Source organism: Larimichthys crocea, chromosome XIX, assembly GCF_000972845.2.
Source record: "Larimichthys crocea isolate SSNF chromosome XIX, L_crocea_2.0, whole genome shotgun sequence".
NCBI lineage: Eukaryota > Metazoa > Chordata > Actinopteri > Sciaenidae > Larimichthys > Larimichthys crocea.
This window is the reverse complement of record NC_040029.1, coordinates 9,082,674-9,106,818: the sequence shown is the minus strand read 5'-3', so window position 1 is coordinate 9,106,818 and position 24,145 is coordinate 9,082,674. Positions and strand designations below refer to the sequence as shown.

Genomic DNA, 24,145 nt, shown 5'->3' with positions numbered 1-24,145 from the left:
TGACTTTATGTTCTTTATTCGTTTGCATGATTTAAAACAGGAAACTCATGTAGCTCGCTGGAATGTGCAGAATTAAGGAATGAGTCCAGTATTGCGTGGCAACAAAACACGTTGGGTGTTTGGCATTTCTTTTCTGGGATAGGTGGACTGTAATGGAGCCACAGCAAGCTACAGATGTTTCAGCAGCCTAGTATTCCTCGCCTTCATCCTCCTCTCCAACGCTGTCGGTGCCCACCTCTTCGTAATCCTTCTCCAGGGCAGCCATGTCCTCTCTGGCCTCTGAGAACTCTCCCTCCTCCATTCCTTCTCCGACGTACCAGTGGACAAAGGCCCTCTTGGCGTACATAAGGTCGAACTTGTGGTCGAGTCGGGCCCAGGCCTCAGCGATGGCAGTGGTGTTGCTCAGCATGCACACGGCCCTCTGCACCTTGGCCAGGTCTCCTCCAGGAACCACAGTGGGAGGCTGGTAGTTGATGCCCACCTTGAAGCCTGTGGGACACCAGTCCACAAACTGGATGGTACGCTTTGTTTTGATGGTGGCGATGGCAGAGTTGACATCTTTGGGTACCACGTCACCACGGAATAACAGACAGCAGGCCATGTACTTGCCATGGCGAGGATCACATTTGACCATCTGATTGGCGGGCTCAAAGCAAGCATTGGTGATTTCTGCTACTGATAGCTGCTCGTGGTAGGCCTTCTCTGCTGAGATAACTGGTGCATAGGTAGCCAGGGGAAAGTGGATGCGAGGGTAAGGCACCAAGTTGGTCTGGAACTCTGTGAGATCCACGTTCAAGGCGCCGTCGAAGCGCAAGGAGGCGGTGATGGAGGAGACGATCTGTCCAATCAACCTGTTGAGGTTGGTGTAGGTGGGACGCTCAATGTCCAGGTTCCTGCGGCAGATGTCATAGATGGCCTCATTGTCCACCATGAAGGCGCAATCAGAGTGCTCCAGGGTGGTGTGGGTGGTCAGGATGGAGTTATAGGGCTCCACCACAGCTGTGGACACCTGAGGGGCAGGATAGATGGCAAACTCCAGCTTGGACTTTTTCCCATAGTCAACAGAGAGGCGCTCCATCAACAGAGAAGTGAAGCCAGAGCCAGTTCCTCCTCCAAAGGAGTGGAAGATGAGGAAACCTTGGAGACCTGTGCACTGATCCGCCTGCAAGAAAAAAATTAATCTTTACTCTGTGACTGATGATGCCTGACCTAAAATTTGAAGTTATTGCAGGCAAACTCACCAGTTTACGGATCCTGTCGAGAACGAGGTCGATGATCTCCTTGCCGATGGTATAGTGACCACGGGCATAGTTATTGGCTGCATCTTCCTTTCCAGTGATCAGCTGCTCAGGATGGAAGAGCTGGCGGTAAGTTCCTGTGCGGACTTCATCTGTAATTGGACAAAAATTACATTCTCAAATACAATTCATCATTTTAAAGTCCCATTCCAATACTTTTGTATCCTAAATGTCTTTGGAGGCAACAATCCCATGATCTTACCAATGACAGTTGGCTCCAAGTCCACAAAGACAGCTCTGGGAACATGTTTACCAGCTCCAGTCTCACTGAAAAAGGTGTTGAAGGAGTCGTCGCCTCCTCCAATGGTCTTGTCACTGGGCATTTGACCATCAGGCTGGATTCCATGCTCCAGGCAGTAGAGCTCCCAGCAGGCATTGCCTATCTGGGCTCCAGCTTGGCCAACATGGACAGAGATACATTCACGCTGCAAAAACAAGTGATTCAAATGTCAAGAACTTAAACAAAATTACATAGCGTGCTAACCAATAACCAATAATCAGCAACTTTGTCAATATTATTTTAAAATTGTTTCTGCTCTCAGTTACATTAATTAACAGGCCACTAACTCTTTGTTTGTTTTTTTAACATTTTAGATCAAAACGCCAATATTTATTGTAGTGACTATCAAAAACTTCAGTCTCTCAGTCATATAGTAGGTTATACAGTGTTCCTGATGTGTTTTCATTAAAACAAGAGTCAGACTTTCAGATACTCCCCCCTAGTGTTTAAATCGACACCTACACACAAATGGCTCCTACATTTATTTAAAAAACATTTTGGTTTTGGTAGAAAAAAGTCAGAATAGTGCATGCCAGTCATTATCATCAGTTCCAATTTTAAAAAATGAATCAAGATCATGTGGTAACAGTAGTTCTAAGATGTGTTTCCCTAAGAGAAGAGCTCTTACTTAGTCCCATTGGTAGTAATAGAGCCAAGCTAGAGTAATCTCATCATTCAGCGTACAATGTGTTCAAAATTGGTCGAAGGAACATTTTAAACAGGTATAAAAAAGTGTCTGACTTCAGGAAAATAGGAGGAACTTTAAACAAAACCCAAAAGCCAACTATGCCATGAAGAGAATTAACTGTATAACAGGTCTCTAATTGGCTTTTTACACCAACATAAGTTTTATTTTCACTGTTAGTCACAGACTACATCTTTATCTATTATGGATAAACACAGAACATTGTGGAGCACACACCATATCAATATAAAAATATGTCTTTGAGGTGTTTTTCGCATAACTCATGTAAAGTTGCTCATGTGTGGCACTTAAACATAAAACAAAGAAGTCCTCACCATGTTTTCGTTGCTTGAAGCAGTCCCTCGTTCACCTGAGATGAGTGGCTGGGGATGTTGTGTGTAGTACGAGTAACACAAAGCTGCTTTATAGAGAACCATCACCAGGCAACAGCCTGGCATGTTGTGGTAACAGGAGGAGAGCTGGAGAAGCAAACACCATCTCCTTTGATGAAAGATGAGGAGGGGCACACCAAAAATATTGAAGGAATAACGGCTGTTGTTACACAAATGAGTAACCACCAACAATAACCAGAGTGGCGGTGAAATATGAGCCATAACTGCTCGCCCTCTCCTCCAATTTCACATTTTAGATTTAAGGTGTGTCAGTTGTTATTGTTAAGTGAACAGGTTGGGGTTTAAACGTCCTCAAGAACACTTAAACAAGATGTATTTTGCCTGCTGATGAATGAAACTCACGACCTCATGACCTTCCAGTTTAAGTTACCAGACAAAAATAGGTTCTGTACATGAAAATAAATACTATGCTAATGTGGAAATGTTCACATTAAAAATTGGTCCCGTCAACGTGGCACATTTGAAGCCTCTGTTTTCTTATCTCGCAGAGGAGAGAAAACAGATACCTCCCCAGAGTGACCTCGATAGGCTTTTGTTACAGATCACCACTTTGCTCAAGATTCATTTGCAATTCAAAGGTAGCCGACAGTCAGGGGATAACATTGGAGCACACTTCTCACAAAGGCAGGTGATATTTGAGATCAATGTGTCTTTTCCAGCAGGTTACAGGGCATTGATGTATTTGATAAAACAATTTATTACCCCATAGAGAGTGAAAATGAGCGCTGGTGGTCATGTTGAGTTGGCTAGATGCATGAAATACTCAGAGATTAACAAAGGATTATGATTTCTCCTATGGAATTTTCAACAAGAGATTTAGACTAGCATTGTTTTTGAATAAACTTTCTGCAACGACTGAATGGCAATGGGTTGATCAGAAGACCCTAGAAGAGTGATGGTGACGGTATTGATGCTGTTTCAAAAGCCTCTTCTTTCCCAACAAGAGACAAACTCTTCAGGAAATTCTTGTTCGTGACAAAAACTATTGTCTTCACATCAATGTACTCTGTTGTTTGAGTTCAAATGGCTGTTATATGTTTCACCTCCGCGTCTGAAGGTAACCCTAGAGATGTAATGACAAACTGCTTGCAGGGGTCAGAACACACTCCTATTTTGTTTCCCTAGTTACTCTTTCCTCAGACCTTATTTGCTCTTGGATGTCAGCTGATCTTGAGGCAGTTGCTCAAAGAGGTGTGTGTGTGTGTGTGTGTGTGCACTGAACTAAATGGCAAACACATTGCTGGAACTAGTTAGAGAAACAAATTAACAGCACACAATGGGAAGATCGTGGTTGGAACATTCCTGCTAAGCCTCTCATTGTTACAAGACAGAATTTATGAGATTTATTCAAACAGATTTAAGCACAAACTAGACAAATGCTGAGCAGTTTTGCTTTATTTTTAATGTAGTATTCTTGCTTTGATGTGTAATCTCAGTACAGAATAATGTAGCAGTTTTGTAACTGAAATCAAACTGTGGCTTAGTTGTGTGAATACATTTAACACCTTATTAAGTGCTTAGTATTCCCCTTCCTCCTCTTCTCCTTCATCCCCAATGCTATCAGTGCCAACCTCTTCATAGTCCTTCTCCAGGGCAGCCATGTCCTCTCTGGCCTCTGAGAACTCTCCCTCCTCCATTCCTTCTCCGACATACCAGTGGACGAAGGCCCTCTTGGCGTACATCAGGTCGAACTTGTGGTCGAGTCGAGCCCAGGCCTCGGCAATGGCCGTGGTGTTGCTCAGCATGCACACGGCCCTCTGCACCTTGGCCAGGTCTCCTCCAGGAACCACAGTGGGAGGCTGGTAGTTGATGCCAACCTTGAAGCCTGTGGGACACCAGTCCACAAACTGGATGGTACGCTTTGTTTTGATGGTGGCGATGGCAGAGTTCACCTCCTTGGGTACCACGTCACCACGGTACAGCAGACAGCAGGCCATGTACTTGCCGTGGCGAGGATCACATTTCACCATCTGATTGGCGGGCTCAAAGCAGGCATTGGTGATTTCTGCTATCGTTAGCTGCTCATGGTAGGCCTTCTCTGCAGAGATAACTGGTGCGTAGGTGACCAAAGGAAAGTGGATACGAGGGTAAGGCACCAAGTTGGTCTGGAACTCTGTCAGATCCACATTCAAGGCACCATCAAAGCGCAGGGAGGCGGTGATGGAGGAGACGATCTGTCCAATCAACCTGTTGAGGTTGGTGTAGGTGGGACGCTCAATGTCCAGGTTCCTGCGGCAGAGGTCATAGATGGCCTCGTTGTCCACCATGAAGGCGCAGTCAGAGTGCTCCAGGGTGGTGTGGGTGGTCAGGATGGAGTTATAGGGCTCCACCACAGCTGTGGACACCTGAGGGGCGGGATAGATGGCAAACTCCAACTTGGACTTTTTGCCATAGTCAACAGAGAGGCGCTCCATCAACAGAGAAGTGAAGCCAGAGCCAGTTCCTCCTCCAAAGGAGTGGAAGATGAGGAAACCTTGGAGACCTGTGCACTGATCCGCCTGCAAGAAGATAATATCACAGAATTCCTTCCATACTTGATTACACTCTGAGCTAAAAAGTCTTTGCAGGCAAACTCACCAGCTTACGGATCCTGTCAAGAACCAAGTCAATGAGCTCTTTGCCGATGGTGTAGTGACCACGAGCGTAGTTGTTGGCTGCATCTTCCTTTCCAGTGATCAGCTGCTCAGGATGGAAGAGCTGACGGTAAGTTCCTGTGCGGACCTCATCTGTAATTGGAAAACACAGCGGATATTATTTGTTATTCTCAATCCTGTTCAATCTACAGTACAAATTTACATCAGAAGACAGTCATTTTACCAATGACAGTTGGCTCCAAGTCCACAAAGACAGCTCTGGGAACATGTTTACCAGCTCCAGTCTCACTAAAGAAGGTGTTGAAGGAATCGTCTCCTCCTCCAATGGTTTTGTCACTGGGCATCTGACCATCAGGCTGGATGCCATGCTCCAAGCAGTAGAGCTCCCAACATGCGTTGCCCATTTGGACTCCGGCCTGACCAACGTGGACAGAGAGGCATTCACGCTGGAGGAGTAGAAAAAATAGAGGTTAAAGTCTTGAATTGCCACTTGGGATTAAATCTGCTGCAAGAAAGCAAAAAATGCACGCTTGACAGGCGTGAAACTGCAGAAGCTTACCATGATTATAAATTCCTGCTGCTGACGTTGAGGATCTACAGGGGAAATCTGCTGACGATGTGTCTTTAAAAATTTCTCCACTACTTATAGTTCTTCCAGACTCTATGGTAACAAGCTTTGTTGTCGATAAATGAGGGGTTAACTAGGTTTAGCAGTGGGGATAAGCCAATAATTCAACTGTGGAAAACATTATGCAAACATGCTTCGCCACACATCAATAGCCCTTCCTCCTGCACTGAGATAATATGTAACCCTGACCCCCACATATGTCAGGCACGCAGAACACATTTAAGTCACACGAAACAAAGCAAACAGTTGGTTGTTCAAGTATTTGTGGAGCACACAGAGATGAATGGGCTGAGATCTCCATGGAGATGTACTCGAGTCAATGAAGGAGATTCAGTGAAATCCCAAAATATTTGTGTCTAGAATTATGCAAACATTGAATAAATCCTCCTAATAGGCTACGAATAGACTAGTAGACTAGTTTTTCCTCGCCATTTGGAAGATTTAGGTTTAGGGCATCACTCAAAACATACAAAAATAGGAATACACAAATGAGAAATACAAAATGGTTCACACTCACAGATATGGAGGAATAATGCACTTTACTAATTCTCTCTGGAGAAATTATCACTTTTTCTATAAATACAATGATGATTGAATTTTTTTGCTCATTAGCCACAAACTTACAATATAATTTAGGCTGTGACTAAGGATCTTTGAGTGTAAGCCACACTATTTTTTAGATATTTGGATGTATATTCCTGTTGTTTCTGTTTTGTATGCTATGAAAACCATTTAGCCTGCTCTTAAAACTTGCTTAAGTCATATAATGATGTTACTTATGTATACAACTGTTACTTTCCAAGTTTCAGAAGTCTTCAAAGAGATTTTCATGTTGGACAAATATGATTCTGTACTCTGTTGCAATGGGCTAAGACATGTAAAAACTCTTAAGACCCTTTAAATATTAGCAGGTATTGGGTATAAACTATACTAAAATATATACACAATTGCACATGTAGTAAGAGGTATTCTTCATGATCAAACAGGCTTGTTCCCTCACTGCTATTTGATCTATTGTTGTGGTAGAGGAAGCCCTCACCTCCCCTTCCCCTCTCCATGAGGCCTGTCTGAGCTGCTCTGTTGTGTTTTCCACATGACTGAGTCTCCTGTTGTTATAGGAACATTGGAGGTCACACTGCTGTTACTGGCATGAAGCTCAAAATGTCAGCAGTAATGTAGATTTACAGAACAACATGGCACAAAGCCATGCCGACAGGCAGTCTGTAAGCATGGACTGGTTTGGTAAATGATACTATATTAATACAGTTCAGGATAACTAGGTTATGTATTAGGAAGGTCATTAAATTAAACTGGGTCACATGAAACTCATTTGTTCTAAATCAGGTTGTTTCCTAAAGGTTTGTCGTCGCAGATCACTTGTATTTATAACCAATACAGCTCAGAAGAAATGTTATGTTGTCATTTCTGCATTTGTTAAATGGACTGAACTGACTTCAAATGTAATTCTGCAAAAGATTCAATGGAGATGTAGCAGACATGCAAAGCTAAGAATCCTGACTACGATGCCACCTAGTGTCATACAAAGGGACAGCAGGGATCCAAGAATATAGGAATGAGTAGTCATTGTTGATAATACTACTATGTGTCCATTCTTTGATGCTCGTACTCATGTTATTTCAGTGTACTAAAACATTATCTAAAAATAATTAATACATACTCTCTAAAACATCCCCTGAAAGACTAAATGTTAGTTGTATTTGAAAATGAGATATCCATCTATAGGAAAAATCATTCACTCAACAGATTCAGAACACACATAACACACTGACACAGCAACTATTGTTTCATTCATCTTTAATGAGTCTGATTTGATCCAACAGATGGTGCATTAGTTACCACATGGACAGATTCCTTATTCATTAATCCCACATAATGTAAAAATACCTTTTGCATGGGTTGAACTTTGGTTTCTGGAGGATATTTATTTAAAACTCCTTTGGATGTCTCTCATTTAGCTGCTTGCATCACATTTATGGACTCCAAAGTTTGCAGACTAAACCTAGAAACAGAAAATGTGTCTGCACAGTAGTGACCCAGTGTTATGGAGCAAAAGAGAGAGAGATCCGGGATCATATTTATTATCACTTATTAATGTATGAAGTCTAAACTAAATCGTCATAAATAGTGGTAACTAAAGTAGATTCAGGGGGAAAAAAATCAGCATAATGATGAAGAGTCTGCATTTTATCCATCAATGAAAAGATGATTCAAAAATCAAAATAAAACCGTATGTGCATTAGAAAATGTTAAGCCACACATCAAGTCATGTCCTCAAAATGGCCAATAAAATAAATGAAAAACTACTGTTCCCTTTGAAAATCCTACAAGCCCAAGGAACTGTAATAGATTTTGACAATGCAAGACGAAGCCCTGCAAACATATTGTATATCTGTGGTGTTCTCCAGGGCTCTATTCTAGGACACCTGCTTTTTTCAGACAATCACAGCCACATTCCACAGAGAGATCCCACCTGGTGTCACAGTGTTTGTTGTGTCACAAAGTAAATGACAATACAACCAAATGCTTCATGCAAGGAACCGTGAAAAGCTCTCAAAACGTACATTTTTTTCAAAAGCCGTTGACATACACAACATAAAATATTTTGACATTCATACAGTGCATCCATGACTTATGTCTCCTTTTTTTAAAAATTGTCAACACATTGTTTTGTGTTTCATTTGAGCTCGGCAAAAAAAAATACAAATAATTCAGGGATAAGAAATCAAAGCAAGAGCAAGTTGAATTTTGGGTGTACAATGAGTCGTGGTGAAACTTTATCATCTTTTATCTGTATCATTCAATTGGGTTTGTGTGAGTGTGCTAATGAGAGCACTGATGAGTCGACTGGCACTGTTTTCAACTGCTCAAACAAATCATTTGGTATCATAGCCATTGAGATGTACCTGTATTTCAGCACACATATCTAATCATGTACTGATTCATATTGGTGTATCAATAGATCTTTAGTGACGATTCGACCATGTCTTTATCAGATAAAGATATCTGAGGTGGTTTGGGGCACAGGAGAGGAGCATAATCTTCACGTGGCATGAACCTCAAACCTTCTGAGTAAAGTTCTCAGGGAAAACGCCTTTAACTGAAATATCTTTGCTCTGCACCCAGTGAGACTCCTTCACACCCAAGAGCCAGCCATCATCCTGCAGAAAGACAGTATGCAGATTAAGTTTCATTGCAAAAACAAAGTTTTTGCATGCTTATTGCATTAAAAGAAAGTGTATGTCAATGACCTGTTCATCTGGGTTGTCAAAGGCCAAAGCCAGCACAACGTCTCCCATCTTCAGTTCCAGCTCATCACCATCAGTGGCAGCGTAATCATGTATCGCTTTTACCTGGAGTAAAAATACAAAATAAAGGTACTGATTGAATGTGAAGCCTGGAAAACAGAAGAAGTTCATATCATTATTCAAAACTGGTGGATTTTAATATCCACAAACTAATGGAGGGTAATCATGAAGTCGTCTGACCTTGTAGAGGAATCCTGGAGGGAGTTCGCCATCAGAGCCATTGGTCACCGCACTCTGTACCAAACAATAAGCAGAAAAGGTCTGTGTGTACTATTAAGGAAGTCAAAGAAATGGTTAACGTAGTTGCAGAGATGTGTATTGAAGAAAGCTGGAAGTAGAAAAAAAAGAAAGAAGACGTTTTTCTGTGGCTTTCATGGATCAGGCTTTCACTTGTGATCTTTTCAAGACCCGACAGAGGTTACACCTGCTGCCCTATCCATCTGACCCTACCTGGGCATCTCCATCATCACCCCAGCCCCCCTGTCCCGTTTGGGCACCATCATCTTCCCAGTTGGGCTCAGTATACGACCGAGTGGCATAGGCTCCATCATCAATCCAGCTCTCCTGATCTTGAGCTGCTTCTGTGTCATCCCAGCTGGGCTGTTTTTTGTAGCTTTGGGTATTGCTTTCATCATAGTCCCAGCCACCTTGGGCCTCCTCTGGGTACTGGTCATCATAGTGCTGAGGGTCATGCTCTGTGGACTGTTCTCGCTACAAAAGGTCAGGGGTTGTAGAGTATTGCGGCGGGTTTGAAAGCAAGAGGACGAGTAGGCGGGAGGACGGGAGGAATATGTGGGAAGTAGGTAGGTTGGTTGGTTGACGTAAAATAAAGGCACGACCAAGGGTTATGCAGAGTATCGTAAAGCCAAAGGAAGGTAGTTTTGATGAAAAAAGAAGCAGTTATTAGAGTTATTCCACTGTCAACAATCCAAAAATATGGAAAATTAAAAATACAGAAAGAGGTGGTAGTTTTCTGACTAATTGCATCTATCCTCCTCTTGGCAGCATGTTTGTCCGTTAAAAACACAGGAACCCATGCTTACCCATGAGTCCCATGACGGCGCCTTCCGTGTGGGCAGTAAGAGACAAGACAACTAGTGAGACAACATCTTTACTCACACATAAAATATTAATGTAGCACACGTGAAATGTGTTTAAAGGGCAATCCAAAATTCAAAACCGGAGAGGCTTTGTAGCTGCCCAATTTAGGCGATTAGTGAAACTGTTCAGCCAATAAGTATCAAGCAAATCAAACATTCACATGCAAAATTAGGCTAATTGTGCATGCAAAGCCATCACACACACACACACACACAGTAAATTATTTCCTCAGCCCCAGACGACGGTGTTTACATGCAGTCTAAAAATAGTTACATTTAAAGACATTTAAGGACCTTTAAAAGCTCAGAAGCGTAACTGTAAATTGAGTTTTTTTTAAAGGTGTTCTTGACCCTCTTTGGTCAAGTGGGAAGGTTAGTTCAGTCTAAAAACTGCATGTAAATAAAGTCTTTAGCTCTGACAGAGAACTCCCCCAATCTTTGGCCTTCACAAAGCACACCCACCTTGGGAGCTGGAAATGTGGCGGGTTGTAATACCTCCACATCCCAATCCAGCAGGCTCATCCCTGACCAGGGGTCAGATTTCTTCACACACACATATACATACATACACTCAGGGTTAGGAGAGTTTACTATCTGGGGCATGAACGCTGTTGCTGTGAAGGAGTTTTTAGATTTGCAAACATCTGCTCTGTACAAACACTTTTGGCAAGATTCTCTCAAGAGTTAAAATAAAAAATATGTCTGAGGGAGAAACTTTATTATCAAAGATAACAGTAAATTAAGACACAAGTTATCTGGGGTAGCATTTCGTGATCCGAACGAATAAAAGATGACGCGGAGTTCCTCAAGGATCTATTCTCAGGCCTCTTCGGTTTAACCACAACATGCTCCCGTTAGATCAGATTACGGAAAACAATAAAATACTTTTTCATAATTATATTTGCAATGCAAAAGCTCATGATTGGATGTACCACAATGTCCACCAGTCTCACTTTAATAAGCCAATAAGGGGCCAATAACATCAGAACTGCCAATTTATTGGTACCGAGTTAGTCTACCTGATTTTTTCATGATTACAATAACAAAGAAGGATGTTTTTAAAAGTACGCAGGATGCAGATTATCCAGCCTGACCTTTTGTGTCGTTGTGGTAGTAAAGTCTGTGTTAGCCTCGTCCTCAGACAGGTCCACATGCTGCTGTCTCTGGTCCGGAGACGGCGTCAGTCGAGGCGGAGGCCGACTGGGAGGAGGCCCGGGCCTCTGCCCCATCAGGAGTGTTAAATCAAAGCCACACAAACACACGTGTGCACGCATGCAGAAGCAGCGAGGACGGAAACACGTTAGTACACACAAATGATTCATGGTTGAAGACAAAGACTGGTCATGTTCTCCTTTAATTTGATCCTTTGGGTGCTTCGTGCAATGAAGCTGTTGCGCTAAATTGATTATTTATTATACAAAAAGATATAGTTAACACATAAGAACAGAGTAAATGTATTGTTTCGTGGTTGTTTTTACCTTTGGTGGTGAGCTGGCTGATTCGCTGTGGTTGGCTTCCTCACTGGACGAAGGCGGGTAAAAGGACGATTATGAGCATGAAAATAGAGACAAAGAGGCAGAATGAATTATGTAACATAGATAATGAAGAAGGGAGTAGATAGAAAGAGAGAGGAGCGAGAGCGAACACATGCAGTTCTCAGCTCCATCCAGATGAGGGCGACAAAAAGCTTTAAACAAACATGTACGCATACCTGTGGACAGGTTAACCTGCAGTGAAACATGCAGGTAAAGGCATACACGCAACGTTACTGTCAGGTATTAAACAAAAAAAAAGGGAAGCGCCACACAAAAGTTAGACAAGCAAAACAGGTTACAGGTTTAAGTCCAAGACCTGCAGAAGAACGCTACTCTATAAAAATGTACATTAAAAGATGCCCTGCATTCTGTTTACACATCAGGGGTCCACAAATACAACTTTATTCTAAAACAAACTGATATTCTAACATAGATAAGTTGTAATAAAGTTGTAGTTTAACTTCCCTTGTTGCCAAAAACAAGCATGAAAGTGTTGCATGCTCAGTCTGAAGTGCAGCACTTTTTTTTTTTTACCTCTTGGCACCGTCTCCTGTCTTTGCCGCTGCAGTGTCACCTTTTCTGCAGTAGGCGAGGCGTTGTGAGGGACATTACTCTCATTTGTTCGTTAAAATCGTTCAGAAAAAAAAAAAAAAAACTCTCGCTCTGTTCACTTACTTCAGCTGCCGCTGCTCTTCCAGTTTGGTCATGATGTCGTTCAGGTTTTGGCTGAGCTGAGGAGACACAAAGCGATGGACGACTCATCAAAACACGTCGGCTGATCATTTCTTTTAGTTTCATCAATCGCAAACATCTCTCACCTTGCCCATTTCCCTGTGGAACTTCTCCTGTTGACCTGCCAGACCCTGGAATGTGTTAACATAGACGCCAACACGACTGCACACACACACACACACACACACACAGGTTTTTAAACACTTGGACTGAGTCGTCTGAGTTAAAGATTTCGCAGAGGAAGAAGAAAACGGCGTCTCACTTGTCCCACAGTGCTGGAAGCTCGTCTTGTAACTCCACGTTCAGCTCCTCGAAAATCTTCTGAGCTCGACCCAGGTCCTCCTCTGCCTGCACACACACACACACACACACACACATAGAGAATAATAACATATCTGTACTGTGTGTGTCTGTTCTACAAATGATTCACGACAGACAAGTTTCTCATGAGCACACGTCCATGCAAAGACAAACACATACAGGGTTTAATAACTACAGACACGTGAATGCTGCGAGCATTCAGTAAAGTCAATGAAAGGGTGTTTCTGTTAAATTTACTGATAGATACGACATGGAAACAATGTAAACACTAGTTTGGATCGGGGATCAAATTATAGCGAGGCTCTCTACACATGATCAGCAGCAGTTGAAGTGAAGGAGCGACCTCGGCCGCTGACTTTGGAACCAAATAATCATTCGAATAAGAAGGTGGATTTATTGTAATTAAGCCTTTAAAGGTCGTTGCAAACAGATAACACTACATCCTACGGACTTTTTCATTGGATGAAGCTGCTCAAATGCTCAACCAGTTCACCTGTGAGTCAGTCTCCATAAGTCCCCATGTTTCACTGCAGAAATAAACATGTTTACAGCCTGGTACAAAAAACAGTTTTGGTCTCTGTAGCTAATTTCCCCGTTCATGACAACTGTACTGAGGGTGAATTTATATACAACTCACCTGTTCACATTATATTAAGGCTTAAAGTTATGCAGGATTAAGAGCGTGGACGCTTTGATTGACAGGTGGGCGACTTGTTTGAGCAACCAGGCGTCATTCGGTTGATATTTAGATTAGACGGGAGGCTGAAGAAGGGTTTCTAAGTGCCCGATCATGTTACAGTCATGCCTTAAACGCTCAGCGTGTTCACCACTAACCTAAATGTAGCTTGTACAATACAAACAAACATATTATTATTATGATGATGATGATGTGTAGAGAGCTTGAGGAGGATTTGGGGTGAGGAGGGGGGAGTCAGTGATGAACCAGAGTTTCACCTGGTTGTAGGAGAGGTTAGTCTGAGCCACCTGGTGGGCTGATATCAAACCCTGAGCCCAGCTGGGAGCCGCCATCTCCAACAGGGCTGCTGGCTAACCACACACACCATGCAAGAGAGGGTGAGGAAGAGAGGGAGGGGAGAGACAGAGAGAGAGAGAGAGAGAGAGAGAGAGAGAGAGAGAGAGAGAGAGCAAAGGAAAGGAGAGAGGAGACGAGAAAAAGGAAAGGAAGGAGCGGGAGGACAGAATAGAGAAAAAGCAAACGATTCAAGACAAACGCAAACATGTTAATTAGCATCCAGTACTTAATCAGTTTTAATGAACACAATAATTAGCTGACACATCACAAGTGTATTGAATTAAGGTGGTATGAGCTGTCCATGCAATGAGCAACTCGCGCCACCTTAAGTCAAAAACTCTGAACTGTTCCTTTAAACTTTAGTAAACAAAACATGCTCTCTCTCACACACACACACACACACACAATAATTCATCAGCTTACATCAACACACACACACACACACACACACACACACACGTACACACACACACACACACACACTCGTGGTTACCTTGGCGATCTTGGCCTCGTCCTTCTTCTTCCCTTTCTGTAAGGAGGCGAAGTGATGCCTGGCGCTGTCGAAGTCGACCATCTTCCTGTCGCGCTTGGCGATGCGAGCCTGCAGCGGAGCGAGACACAGGAAGTCTTTGACGCTTTATTTTGAAACAAACAGACTGACATCCTGTCCACGACTCATTCACTCTTTATTAGATTGGATATTGACTTTTACAGTTATTAGTCCTGGTCCTCTGTTATGTCCAATCATTTCAGAATAAACAGTAAACGGACTGCAGTCTCCTGCAGCTGAGGTGCTTCAGGAGCAATTTGGGGTTCAGTATCTTCCCCAATGACACTTAGACATGCAGACTGGAGGAGCCGATTAGTGGACAACCCGCTCTACCTCCTGAGCCACAACCATGGGAAAGTATTCTGCAGACTAAATAACAAATAAATAATCATCTCCGAAGGATTTCACTGCTTTAGCTGTGAGGTTAAAGGTGAGCGGACGTGTTGCCGGACGGTCTACCAAAGATGAAATCCAGAGACGTGTGATTAGTGGAAACATACACACCTTAATATCAGGAAACTGAGCCAGGTACGTGTCCATGGAGGTGACGGATTTGTCCGAGAGGTTCTGGTGGTAGTCTAACCACAGAGTGTCTGTGTCCTGAAACACAGCGTCATCACATCTGTTATAAAAACGTCTTTTTGTGTTTTCGCAGCTCTAAACTCACCTGTGCACATTAAACTAACACTTGACTAGACTAATCCTCTAAAATCAGCTCATGTTACTGCGTCAGTTAGAAATAAAGACTCGTCTACGTCCTCTACTGCAGAGCTGAACCAGTGTATCGGATCCGGAATAACTCTAACTGGATCCTGTCTGCGTTTTACCTCCATGACAATGTCCATCTCCTTCTCTATCAACTCCTTCAGGGTTGAAGGAGAGACGCATGCAGTTGAGAAAAAGAAAGAGTGTTAGCAGGTAGAGAAAGAAGGATGTCAGGTTTCTATCACACTGAAGATGAGTTAAAGCTCTCCCCAACACCGGCTAAAGAAGCCTGGCTGTAGTTTTTAGGATGAGAAAGTTGAAAGAAGCAGAAGAAGAAGAAAAGAAAGAAGCAAACAGTCAGTGAACCGCCTCCTGCTCTCACCTCTGCCATCGTGTCTATTTCCTCTTTGCCGAACCACTCGGGCTCGTACATGTCGGCCAGACAGTCCTGAAGCCGCCGCGACGCATCGTGCATCGCTGAGACACAAACAGAAAAAACACACAGAGGATTACAGCTCGTCTTTCTGTGCTGAAGATAAACTGATAATCCTGCTCGTGCTGGACCGGATACAACGAATTAAAAAAGATGAATGAAATGAAATCTCTACTGCAACTTGTTACTTTTACTAAAACCCTAAAATTCATAGTCTGCAGCAGGTGAAACGTCCATTTCTGCGACAGGATGCTGCTGCTGTGATACAAACACACTCACTTTTCACTGCTACCAGGTAGGCTTTCAGGTCTTTCTGCAGTTTGCCGCCTTCAGTCTGAAAGAGGAAACACAAGAGTTCAATCAGGACTCTGAAAACTAGAAGCTGACCGTCCAATAAAGACATTAAATTCATCCAAAAGATGCTTGAAAACTGAGGTGAAATTCAGTATTTTAAGATCAGAAACAAGCAGAAACTCCTCGATGCACTGACGTCCGCTCACCATCTGCTTGTTGAAGTTGGCCACCATCTCCTCGAAGGCAGCGTCTCGGGTCTCGTCTGCTTTGCCGAGCTTCTGCAAGACCTGCGGAGGAAACGAGATGCAGAAATTAAAAAAGGGGGAACTTGACTCTCGAGTTTTACGACAGCGGTGAGATTCCTCTTTAATCTGTCATTCTATTAATCTATCAGTCCGTCCTCATTCGCGGCGCTTTATTCAGATCTATAACTGGAGTCTGTCTATTTTCAGGCCGCCCGTCAAAGCCATGTGTCTCCCCAAAGTCTGCGGTTCACACCAGCTGTGTGTGTGTGTGTGTTCAGATTTAGATCACCATAAATACGTTTTCGGTAAAAGCGAGGCACTTGAACGCCTCTCAGCTCCTGGCTTGTGTTTGTTACTGGAGGTCAAAGGTCAAAGCCTCAGGGACCCGGTGAAACATTCAAAGAGGGTCCAACTGCAGCTCCTCCTGCTGGACACAGGATGTACTGCACTTCCCTTAACACTTGCTAATCAATTTTCTTCTCACACAAAAAGTAACTTCAAAAAAAGTAAATACTTCTCACACGAGCGATGATTTCTCACGTCAGAAACTGATTTTTGTGGACTGCTGAGGTGAAACAAGAGAATGTTTACTTCTGAAAATGTATTTCAGCTGATGCACGTTGCATATTCCTGAACAAGTTTGTGTTTTTGCAAAGAAAGCATTCATTTCATGGTCGGACGTCTGTGTCTGCTGAAGCAGGGCTGAGGGGGGACGAGAGGAAGAAGAGAGAAATCAGTGCGTTTGTTTCGTTGTTGTCCGTTGGAAGAGGTCACCGGATAATCTGATCTGAGCACATGGACGAGCCTCCATCTCCACCACCTGCTGCTCTAATCCTGTGACGGACACACAAACCTCCGTCCACACCACGGCGGGGACTTCCCCACTGCTGCCCCTCGGCCTCGGCCACATATGAGAGGTGGTTATAAAGTTCTGCTACACATTACATTTTCTGACATTTCTCCAACATATTAGATCATTTTCCAAATATATATCTGTTCTCTGGATACGTAACGTCGCACACCACCAACTATTTCACCGATTTTGGTGAAACTGTTTCATATTTTATGGAGAAAATTCCCTCTGATGTCAACTCTCTGCGATTTACAGAGTTTCCTGCCAACTGTAGCTGCTGTTAGATCATGTTAGCTCGGTTAGTGTTTGGACCACCAGGAAGAAGAAGAAGAAGAAGAAGAGGTTTTTAGGGGAATGCTGATGAGGAGTGGAGCCGGTGTCGTGCCAGAACAGGAGCTGGGCAATGTAACCAGGCTCAGCAGCCTCTACGGACATAATGGCAGAGGAGAAGAGACACTTGTGTGTATCCTTCACAGCCCTCAGTGTCTGTTGGCTCATTGTGAACCAACCATTGAACGTCTCACGGTGCGTTCAGGTGATTCCTGTAAAGTCTGGACAGATCACGTGACCCTGCCGCAGCCACCTGTGTGTCGGAAAACGTCGCTGCGCTGTAAACTCAGGTATAATGGAGCATACTGTAATTGTTGGTGTGTGTGTGTGTGTGTGTGTGTGTGTCGTCCACTATCCGTCGGTGTTTAATTTCAACCCCCCAAAAATAAACCCAGTGCGCACACACACACACACACACACACACAGGCAGTTTGTGGGGTATTCAGAGTCATGAGGAGGCCCAGAAGGGCTATAGATAGATACACACACACACACACACACACACACACACACACACACACACACACACACACATATCTGAGCCCCGCCCACAGCAGTGAGGCATGCTGGGAGTCCTGGGAGGTGGGGAGGGACAGGTGTGCAGGCCGAGCAGGGCAGCTTGGAGGTTTGATAACTTTGGATTCAGATTACTAATCTTAGAGAGTTATAAAAATACAGTGACGGAATATTTACCCGAGTACAAATATGAAGTAGTATTTACTTCACTGCTGACAGCTTTACATCGTCTCAACACATTTGTCTATTTTTCTTCTTCGCTGCAAAAACGTGTTGACTTACTGAACATTTATTTGTCTTTAAAAGTTGCTGAAAACGAGTAAATTCTCTATTTTTTGTCTTTAAAAGTTGCTGAAAACGAGTAAATTCTCTATTTTTTACTCGCTGATTTTAACTATTTTCTAAATAAAAGTAGATTTTCTCGACACAAGTTATGTTCCTTTATTTGTAATAACGCTGAGGTTCAACTAAACAAACTTTTAAACAACATTTTTCTGAGTATCATGTTCAATGCAGTACTTTTACATGTAACAGAGTATTTTTACAGTGTGGTATCAGTACTTTTACTTCACTGAATACTTCCTCTGCCACTGATTAAAACTAGATTATGACACATGTAGCCTTGTTTTGTGTTATTGTTGTTGGTTATCATACCTTTTATTTGATTATTTCGAGGTTCTTTCTGTGTTTTCTGTCTGTAAGTTTAAACTTTTTATGCTTTATTTCTCCCTGTGCTGCTGTTTATTGATCTTTTAATAAAGTTATTGGAGGACACAGACATTGAAATGGGTTTACAGGCCTTTAATCTCATTTTATACTGACGCAGGTATTAGACGCTGTTTGTTCTGTTCCTGAAAAGTTTGTTTCAAGGTTCTAACTTGACACCAGAGCAGAAATATTTGCTTGCTGCATAAGAAAATGTTAGAGTCTTATGTTTTGGCTTAAGAAAGGTGAGATAAGTCGGTCCGACGGGGTTTTCGGAGGTCGAGGTGGGCGGGTAAAACCTTTGGGTTTCTAAGAGGAGCACGGTTAGTGTCATGGGTCCTGCCTCTTTGACTCCCAGCCCCGCTCCAGGTCTCCAGCTGCTCTCTAAAGGGCACCACCTCCCCTCCGCCGTTACCACACTCATCCGGATTCCACCCTGGGGAATTCTCCCAGCATGCTCTGCTGCGGCACAGCTGACCAGTTCACGAGCCGGTGACTTCACATCGCGGTGGTAACCACGGCGGCACTGGGCGACGCTTGGGGATTATTCAGTCAGCTGGTCTGAGACTAACTATTACTCACAGTGAAATCAAATATGGACGTTCCATTAGCATGCTGCAAACTCTCGAACAGATGTCAACGTCATGAACGTCTTCGAGGAGGCAAAGACGATTCATCGCATCTCGTTTCTGATGATGACAACTACAACTCCAATCCTAAGTCTTATTTTCTGCACAATCCAGCCTTTAGTGCAGCTTTTTGCACAAAACTAGAAAGCAAAAACTAAAAACATAAGAGTTTAAACAGCTTAAACAGTTAAAAAGCCAGAAAATAAAGTTGGTCTTAAGGTGCGTCTTAAAAGCGGCAACACGCTCAGACTAAAAAAAAACTCCCTGTCCACAGCCAACGTGCCACAATGGGACGATCCGAGGGTTCAAGGGTACAAGTCCTGAAATATATATGCAAAACCGTGGGGATGCCAGGATAAGGCTGACGTGGTCTCGTTTCTTGGACCTTGTTCGTAACCAGCTTGCAGTGTTTTAAATTAATTGTAAACTACACGCAGAGGTGGAGGAAATATTCAGATCCTTTGAAAATACTCCACTACATGTAGTAGTGGAGTAGTCCTGCAGTATTTATCAGCAACATGCGTGCACGTTGCATTTTACTGCTGAAGGGTGAGCTCATTTAACTTTAATCCCAAATATTACATAATCCATAATAATAATCTGAATATGAAAGGTAACTAGAAACTAAAGCTGTCAGAAAAATGTAGTGGAGTAGAAGTATAATGAAATATAGCTTAAATTTGAGCAGTACTCGAGTAAATTTACTTTAGTTACATTCAACCACTGGAGACACATTAGAAGGGATCCGGAGCGATCTGGATCTGAAGTTTTAATGACTTCACAAACTGAATAAACATCAGACCGATGATCTACGAGTAGTGAAATGACAACACTGAAGCTCAGAGACTTCAGTCTAAATTTGACTGATATGAATACTGAATATTCTTAATATTATGTCTGACATAAACAAACAAACAGTTGTGCACGTGTAATCTTTGAAAACAAGCAAAGAACGTGACAGTAGGGCTGCAAGACATGACAGAGAATTAAGGTAAAGTCAAATAATGAACCTAAAGTTTTGATTTTACCAGTAGATTTATAAAAATTACATAAATTTGTAATTTCACAAGAAAAAGTCATAATATAATGAACCTAAAGTCGAAATTTTACAAATTAACGGACGGTGTAGTTTTACAGGAAAAGTTAATAAAGAAATAAAAGTTAATCATAAATTTACAGAATCAGTAAATAAATAATAAACAAGAAAGCTTAATATAATAAATGTAAAGATGCAATTTTACACAAAAAAGCCGTAACATGACAAATTTCAACATTTTGACACAACTTCTATGTTATGAGTGTTTGTAGTTTTATATTTCATAATCTTTCCATCATCACCGGACATGACTGACACCGGTGTGTAAAAAACAGAGTTGGATGTGGATGTGGTGGAGGGTGGAGGGTGGACGGCGGCGTGCCAGCAGACAGACAGCTGAAGCCAGCGCTCCCCTCCTCCACCTCCACCAGGGCTTCAGAGGGAAGATGATACTCTGACCTTCCTCTTTACTCCCAGCACTCCAGCACAGGAGCTCAGTATCGCCTCTGAGTCTAACGCTGCTCCTCAACGCTGCTTTTCTGATGCATTTGAAGATTCGATTCTTTTTTAATGTGGCCAAGATTTTAGAAATATTAAAGTTCCCACAGCAAAACCACGCCCACCTCAGACTATCCATCAGCCACACACATTCTGGTGTATTTATGAATAATATTTCCAGATCAAATCTCTGTAAACGTTTGAAACAGTTTAACATCTCCACAACGAGCTTCAAGAGTAACCTGCTCCTAAAACAAAACAAAGAAGAAACGCGGGACATGGATGCTATTTCATTCAGCAGCTGCTATTTAAAGTTCATTCAAGGGCTGCAGAGATGATCGATTGCAGCAACTTCCAAAGTGTGAACTTTTCTTTGTCAGAGTGAAACCTACGTTCAGATGGACGTCGAGCTCGAGCTGGAGCCAGGGCCTGATTGGCTTAGCTTAGCACAAAGACTAGAGACTAGACTAAGACTAAGACTAGAGCTCAAAAACGCCGCCAATGCTCGGTAATTACGTTACGACTCTTGGAAATAAAGTGAATCCTCCAATCACAGTCGATTGATCGGTTGGTCAACTTTCTCCTTCCCTGCACTTATCTTAGGGTTACGAACGCATGACCACGTATGCTCAAATGTTATTCCTTTAAACCAAACATCACTTCAAGATCCAGATTACAGACGAAATGACTGTCGAGGTGCGGATCCGAGCTGCAGGAGGCTTCGAAATATGTGCAGCTGCTGCAAGCAATGAGCAAATACTCATCAGAGGAGTGTTGAGAGGTTAGAGTTACAGGAGTCTTTTTTGGGTTTAAACTAGAAACACTCGCAGACACTCGGCACAATGATGGTGTGAATATGAAATGTGTCTGTCTGACTGACTGACAGCACTCCTGTGAGGCGATTAGAGGGTAAAACCTCGGCAGGCTTAAGCAACAAGAGTGATTAGGACAGACAATAATAACTCAGAGCACAAAACACAGAGTGTTGATCAGGTTTCATTCTGTCACTTTTAGAGCTCCTCCTGCAGTCTGTCCAGCATAGTGCATGTCATAATTTATACTCTGGAGCTGATGTCAGGTAAGAAATCAGCATAAAAAACTTTTTACCTGCACATATTTCAACTTTAGATGCAAGATTTGTTCTTGAAACTGTAAAGTAAAGTAAAGCAGGACCGTGAACGCATCATCATAAAACTTTGTGATGATACAAACTGATTCTGATCCAGTGGAAAGTCTCAGCTAACAGCTCCACTGCCTGTTGAAGGTTCAATTTCTTGCTCAAGGACAGCTCCACTGCCTGTTGAAGGTTCAATTTCTTGCTCAAGGACACTTCCACATACAAAATCCCTTAAAACACCATTATTTAGTGATTAATTTACCCATAAAAACACTAAATCAAGTCGCATGTGCCTTAAGCAGATTAATTTTTCAATTCAGGCATAAATTCGCTGGTGTTTTTGTTGCTTTTAACGCTGGATTTGGTTTAATTACTGGACAATTTATGGATTGTGATGTATAAAAAGAGTTTAATTGGGTTCCCTGTGTGTATTAAAGGAGGTTTAAGGACTGGAAACCGCTTAAATGTAGCAAATGGTGTTGGATCTATGATTGATTAAAGGACCCTCTGAGTTTCATGTTATTTGGTACATTTTAAAGGGAATTTAACGCCTTAAAAAACAGAGTTTTAATGTAAAATTTAAAGGATTTGGTTTCTTAATGCCAGCAGGACACTCAATTTACACATTACTTTCAAATATGTGGTCAAATCTCTTTTTAAAAATCATCTTAAAGGCATTTTTGGTACAGTTTTAAGGGGTTTAAAAACACCCTTAACTTAAAGTTCAGGGTGCTTTTTGCAACTTGTTCAAAGTTACATCTCAAGCAGATTTTATATTAAAACTGTGCAGAATACTCATTAAAATATGACAGATGGCCTTAAAATCCCTTCAAACCATGCAAAGAACTCGCTAAAACTACTTGAATATCATAGATATATGCATATATTATTACGTGTTGGGTGCAAATCAGGTGCATAGATATATGCATATATTATTACGTGTTGGGTGCAAATCAGGTGCAAATTCAGGAATTCACCCCAAACTTTGGGTTCAGGTAAAAGGTTCACTTAACCCCCCCTTGAAAAGCCCTTAAACCTATCATGGCACCCTGAGCAATCCACCGATGAATAATTCAAATATAGTCGTTATTGGTGCGTAAATGTCTCGTATGTGAAGGTAAAAAGTTGATATTAGGTTTCACGGTGACAGTAGGACACGGTGTCCTGCGGGCCATGGGAGCCCAGGTTTACCTTCTCCTGCGCTCTGGTGAGCCTCTTCTGGACGTTGATGGCCAGTTTCCCGGCGGTGACCCCTTTCCCTGTCTCGGCCATGGCGCACGGTGTGGAGGCTGCTCCCCGGCGGTGTCAGGACCAGCGACGAAGAGGAAGACAAGAGGGAGAAAATGTCGTTGAAGGAGACCCTTCCCTGGAAACCGACGGTGCGTAAAACCCCCTTCAGAGGCCGACTTGGCTCACTGCGCGTAACTCTAATCCCGGTGACAGCTCCTTAAAGGTGCAATGCGTAATTTAATCCGGTTTATGTGTGACAAAACAAAAACAGAAACAACACAAACAAAAAAAAGGCGGTGGTGGTGGAGTCTTGGACTGATTCAGATATCGTCCTCTTCTCGGCTCTCGCAGTTAATTGATGGAGACTTGAGCTCGATATTGGACAGATATTAGGTTTCCTTCTCAGTCATCCTCTTAAAGGCGCAGCAGGTTGTTATTATTAGCCGGCATCTGTTGCATACATGCAACTGGTGTGTTGCTGTCTTTACACACGGCCTTATTTATGCGCTCAGAGCCGGTTCCAGTCAGATGTGAGGGTCTAAATCAGTCCCGGTCCCCCCCCTCCTCCTCCTCCTCCTCTCTGGAGTTCAGCTGCTCCTCAAACAGGAAGGTGACAGTGAAGGTGCGTTCACGTGTCAACAGGTAGCAGAAATAAAACACACACACACACACATCAGAGCTCATTTCCATATAATTTAATTTCAAAAATAAATCTTTTTTTTTTTTAATTCTAATATCTCTTCACCCATAATAACTCCATAAACATTATTGGATTTCTGTAAACAAACAACACTTAAATACACTCTATCATTTCTTCTAAGAATCTCTGTTAAAGCAGTAATGTTACATACAAAGAGCACAACATCCCTGTGGACCATGAAACTAAATCCCTTCACTGATTAACCCGTTACACTGAAGCAATTAAGATATCTTAATAGGTTTCTGATGGGATAGTGGATTGTGATTGATTATCTGCACGGTAAAACACTTTAAATCCACCAATAACTCGTCCCTTAATTCACACATTACATTACAGGTGCAATTTAATGATATTTAAAG

The 24,145-nt window shown here is 42.5% G+C and overlaps 3 protein-coding genes across 10 annotated transcripts; all 3 read right to left on the bottom strand.

Moving 5' to 3' along the window:
• LOC109138324 (tubulin alpha-1C chain) lies at positions 1 to 2,729 on the bottom strand. Its single transcript, XM_019258232.2, has 4 exons — positions 2,599 to 2,729; positions 1,501 to 1,723; positions 1,242 to 1,390; positions 1 to 1,162 (listed from the first exon to the last, which is right to left on the bottom strand). Exons 1-4 carry the CDS (start codon positions 2,719 to 2,721, stop codon positions 188 to 190), a joined length of 1,470 nt encoding a protein of 489 aa, XP_019113777.2. The 5' UTR covers positions 2,722 to 2,729; the 3' UTR covers positions 1 to 187.
• A 1,449-nt stretch (positions 2,730 to 4,178) lies between these two features.
• LOC104934618 (tubulin alpha-1D chain) lies at positions 4,179 to 5,847 on the bottom strand. The gene is made up of 4 exons (XM_019258237.2): positions 5,830 to 5,847; positions 5,494 to 5,716; positions 5,254 to 5,402; positions 4,179 to 5,174 (listed from the first exon to the last, which is right to left on the bottom strand). Exons 1-4 carry the CDS (start codon positions 5,830 to 5,832, stop codon positions 4,194 to 4,196), a joined length of 1,356 nt encoding a protein of 451 aa, XP_019113782.2. The 5' UTR covers positions 5,833 to 5,847; the 3' UTR covers positions 4,179 to 4,193.
• Positions 5,848 to 7,696: 1,849 nt separating this feature from the next.
• On the bottom strand, positions 7,697 to 23,625 carry bin1b (bridging integrator 1b). Of its 8 annotated transcripts, XM_027291599.1 has the most exons (18): positions 23,048 to 23,618; positions 16,134 to 16,214; positions 15,913 to 15,967; positions 15,583 to 15,677; positions 15,000 to 15,095; positions 14,439 to 14,546; positions 13,867 to 13,959; positions 12,854 to 12,939; positions 12,678 to 12,753; positions 12,535 to 12,590; positions 12,394 to 12,438; positions 11,803 to 11,845; positions 11,419 to 11,553; positions 10,787 to 10,867; positions 10,268 to 10,288; positions 9,405 to 9,458; positions 9,168 to 9,269; positions 7,697 to 9,077 (listed from the first exon to the last, which is right to left on the bottom strand). In XM_027291599.1, the coding sequence occupies exons 1-18, from the start codon at positions 23,126 to 23,128 to the stop codon at positions 8,976 to 8,978; spliced, it is 1,410 nt and encodes a 469-aa protein (XP_027147400.1). In that variant the 5' UTR covers positions 23,129 to 23,618; the 3' UTR covers positions 7,697 to 8,975. The 8 variants fall into 8 exon arrangements, with proteins under 8 accessions (XP_027147400.1, XP_027147404.1, XP_027147406.1 ...); XM_027291603.1 differs by lacking the exon at positions 10,787 to 10,867; XM_027291605.1 differs by lacking the exons at positions 10,268 to 10,288; positions 10,787 to 10,867 and having other exon boundaries at positions 23,048 to 23,617.
• Between the last annotated feature and the right edge of the window lie 520 nt (positions 23,626 to 24,145).

What these genes read in the sequence shown, in the direction of transcription:
- LOC109138324 (XM_019258232.2), bottom strand. Translation starts at nt 2,721, where the DNA reads ATGCCAGGCTGTTGCCTGGTGATGGTTCTCTATAAAGCAGCTTTGTGT. An exon ending in CTTCAAGCAACGAAAACATG is followed by an intron (nt 1,724 to 2,598) that starts GTGAGGACTTCT and finishes TTGTTTTTGCAG; the next exon opens with CGTGAATGTATCTCTGTCCA. An exon ending in CTTGGAGCCAACTGTCATTG is followed by an intron (nt 1,391 to 1,500) that starts GTAAGATCATGG and finishes GTCCAATTACAG; the next exon opens with ATGAAGTCCGCACAGGAACT.
- LOC104934618 (XM_019258237.2), bottom strand. An exon ending in CTTGGAGCCAACTGTCATTG is followed by an intron (nt 5,403 to 5,493) that starts GTAAAATGACTG and finishes TTCCAATTACAG; the next exon opens with ATGAGGTCCGCACAGGAACT. An exon ending in TTGACAGGATCCGTAAGCTG is followed by an intron (nt 5,175 to 5,253) that starts GTGAGTTTGCCT and finishes ATCTTCTTGCAG; the next exon opens with GCGGATCAGTGCACAGGTCT.
- bin1b (XM_027291599.1), bottom strand. Translation starts at nt 23,128, where the DNA reads ATGGCCGAGACAGGGAAAGGGGTCACCGCCGGGAAACTGGCCATCAAC. An exon ending in CGCCGTCATGGGACTCATGG is followed by an intron (nt 9,459 to 10,267) that starts GTAAGCATGGGT and finishes TGTTTGGTACAG; the next exon opens with AGTGCGGTGACCAATGGCTC. An exon ending in CTCCAGGATTCCTCTACAAG is followed by an intron (nt 9,270 to 9,404) that starts GTCAGACGACTT and finishes TTTTTACTCCAG; the next exon opens with GTAAAAGCGATACATGATTA.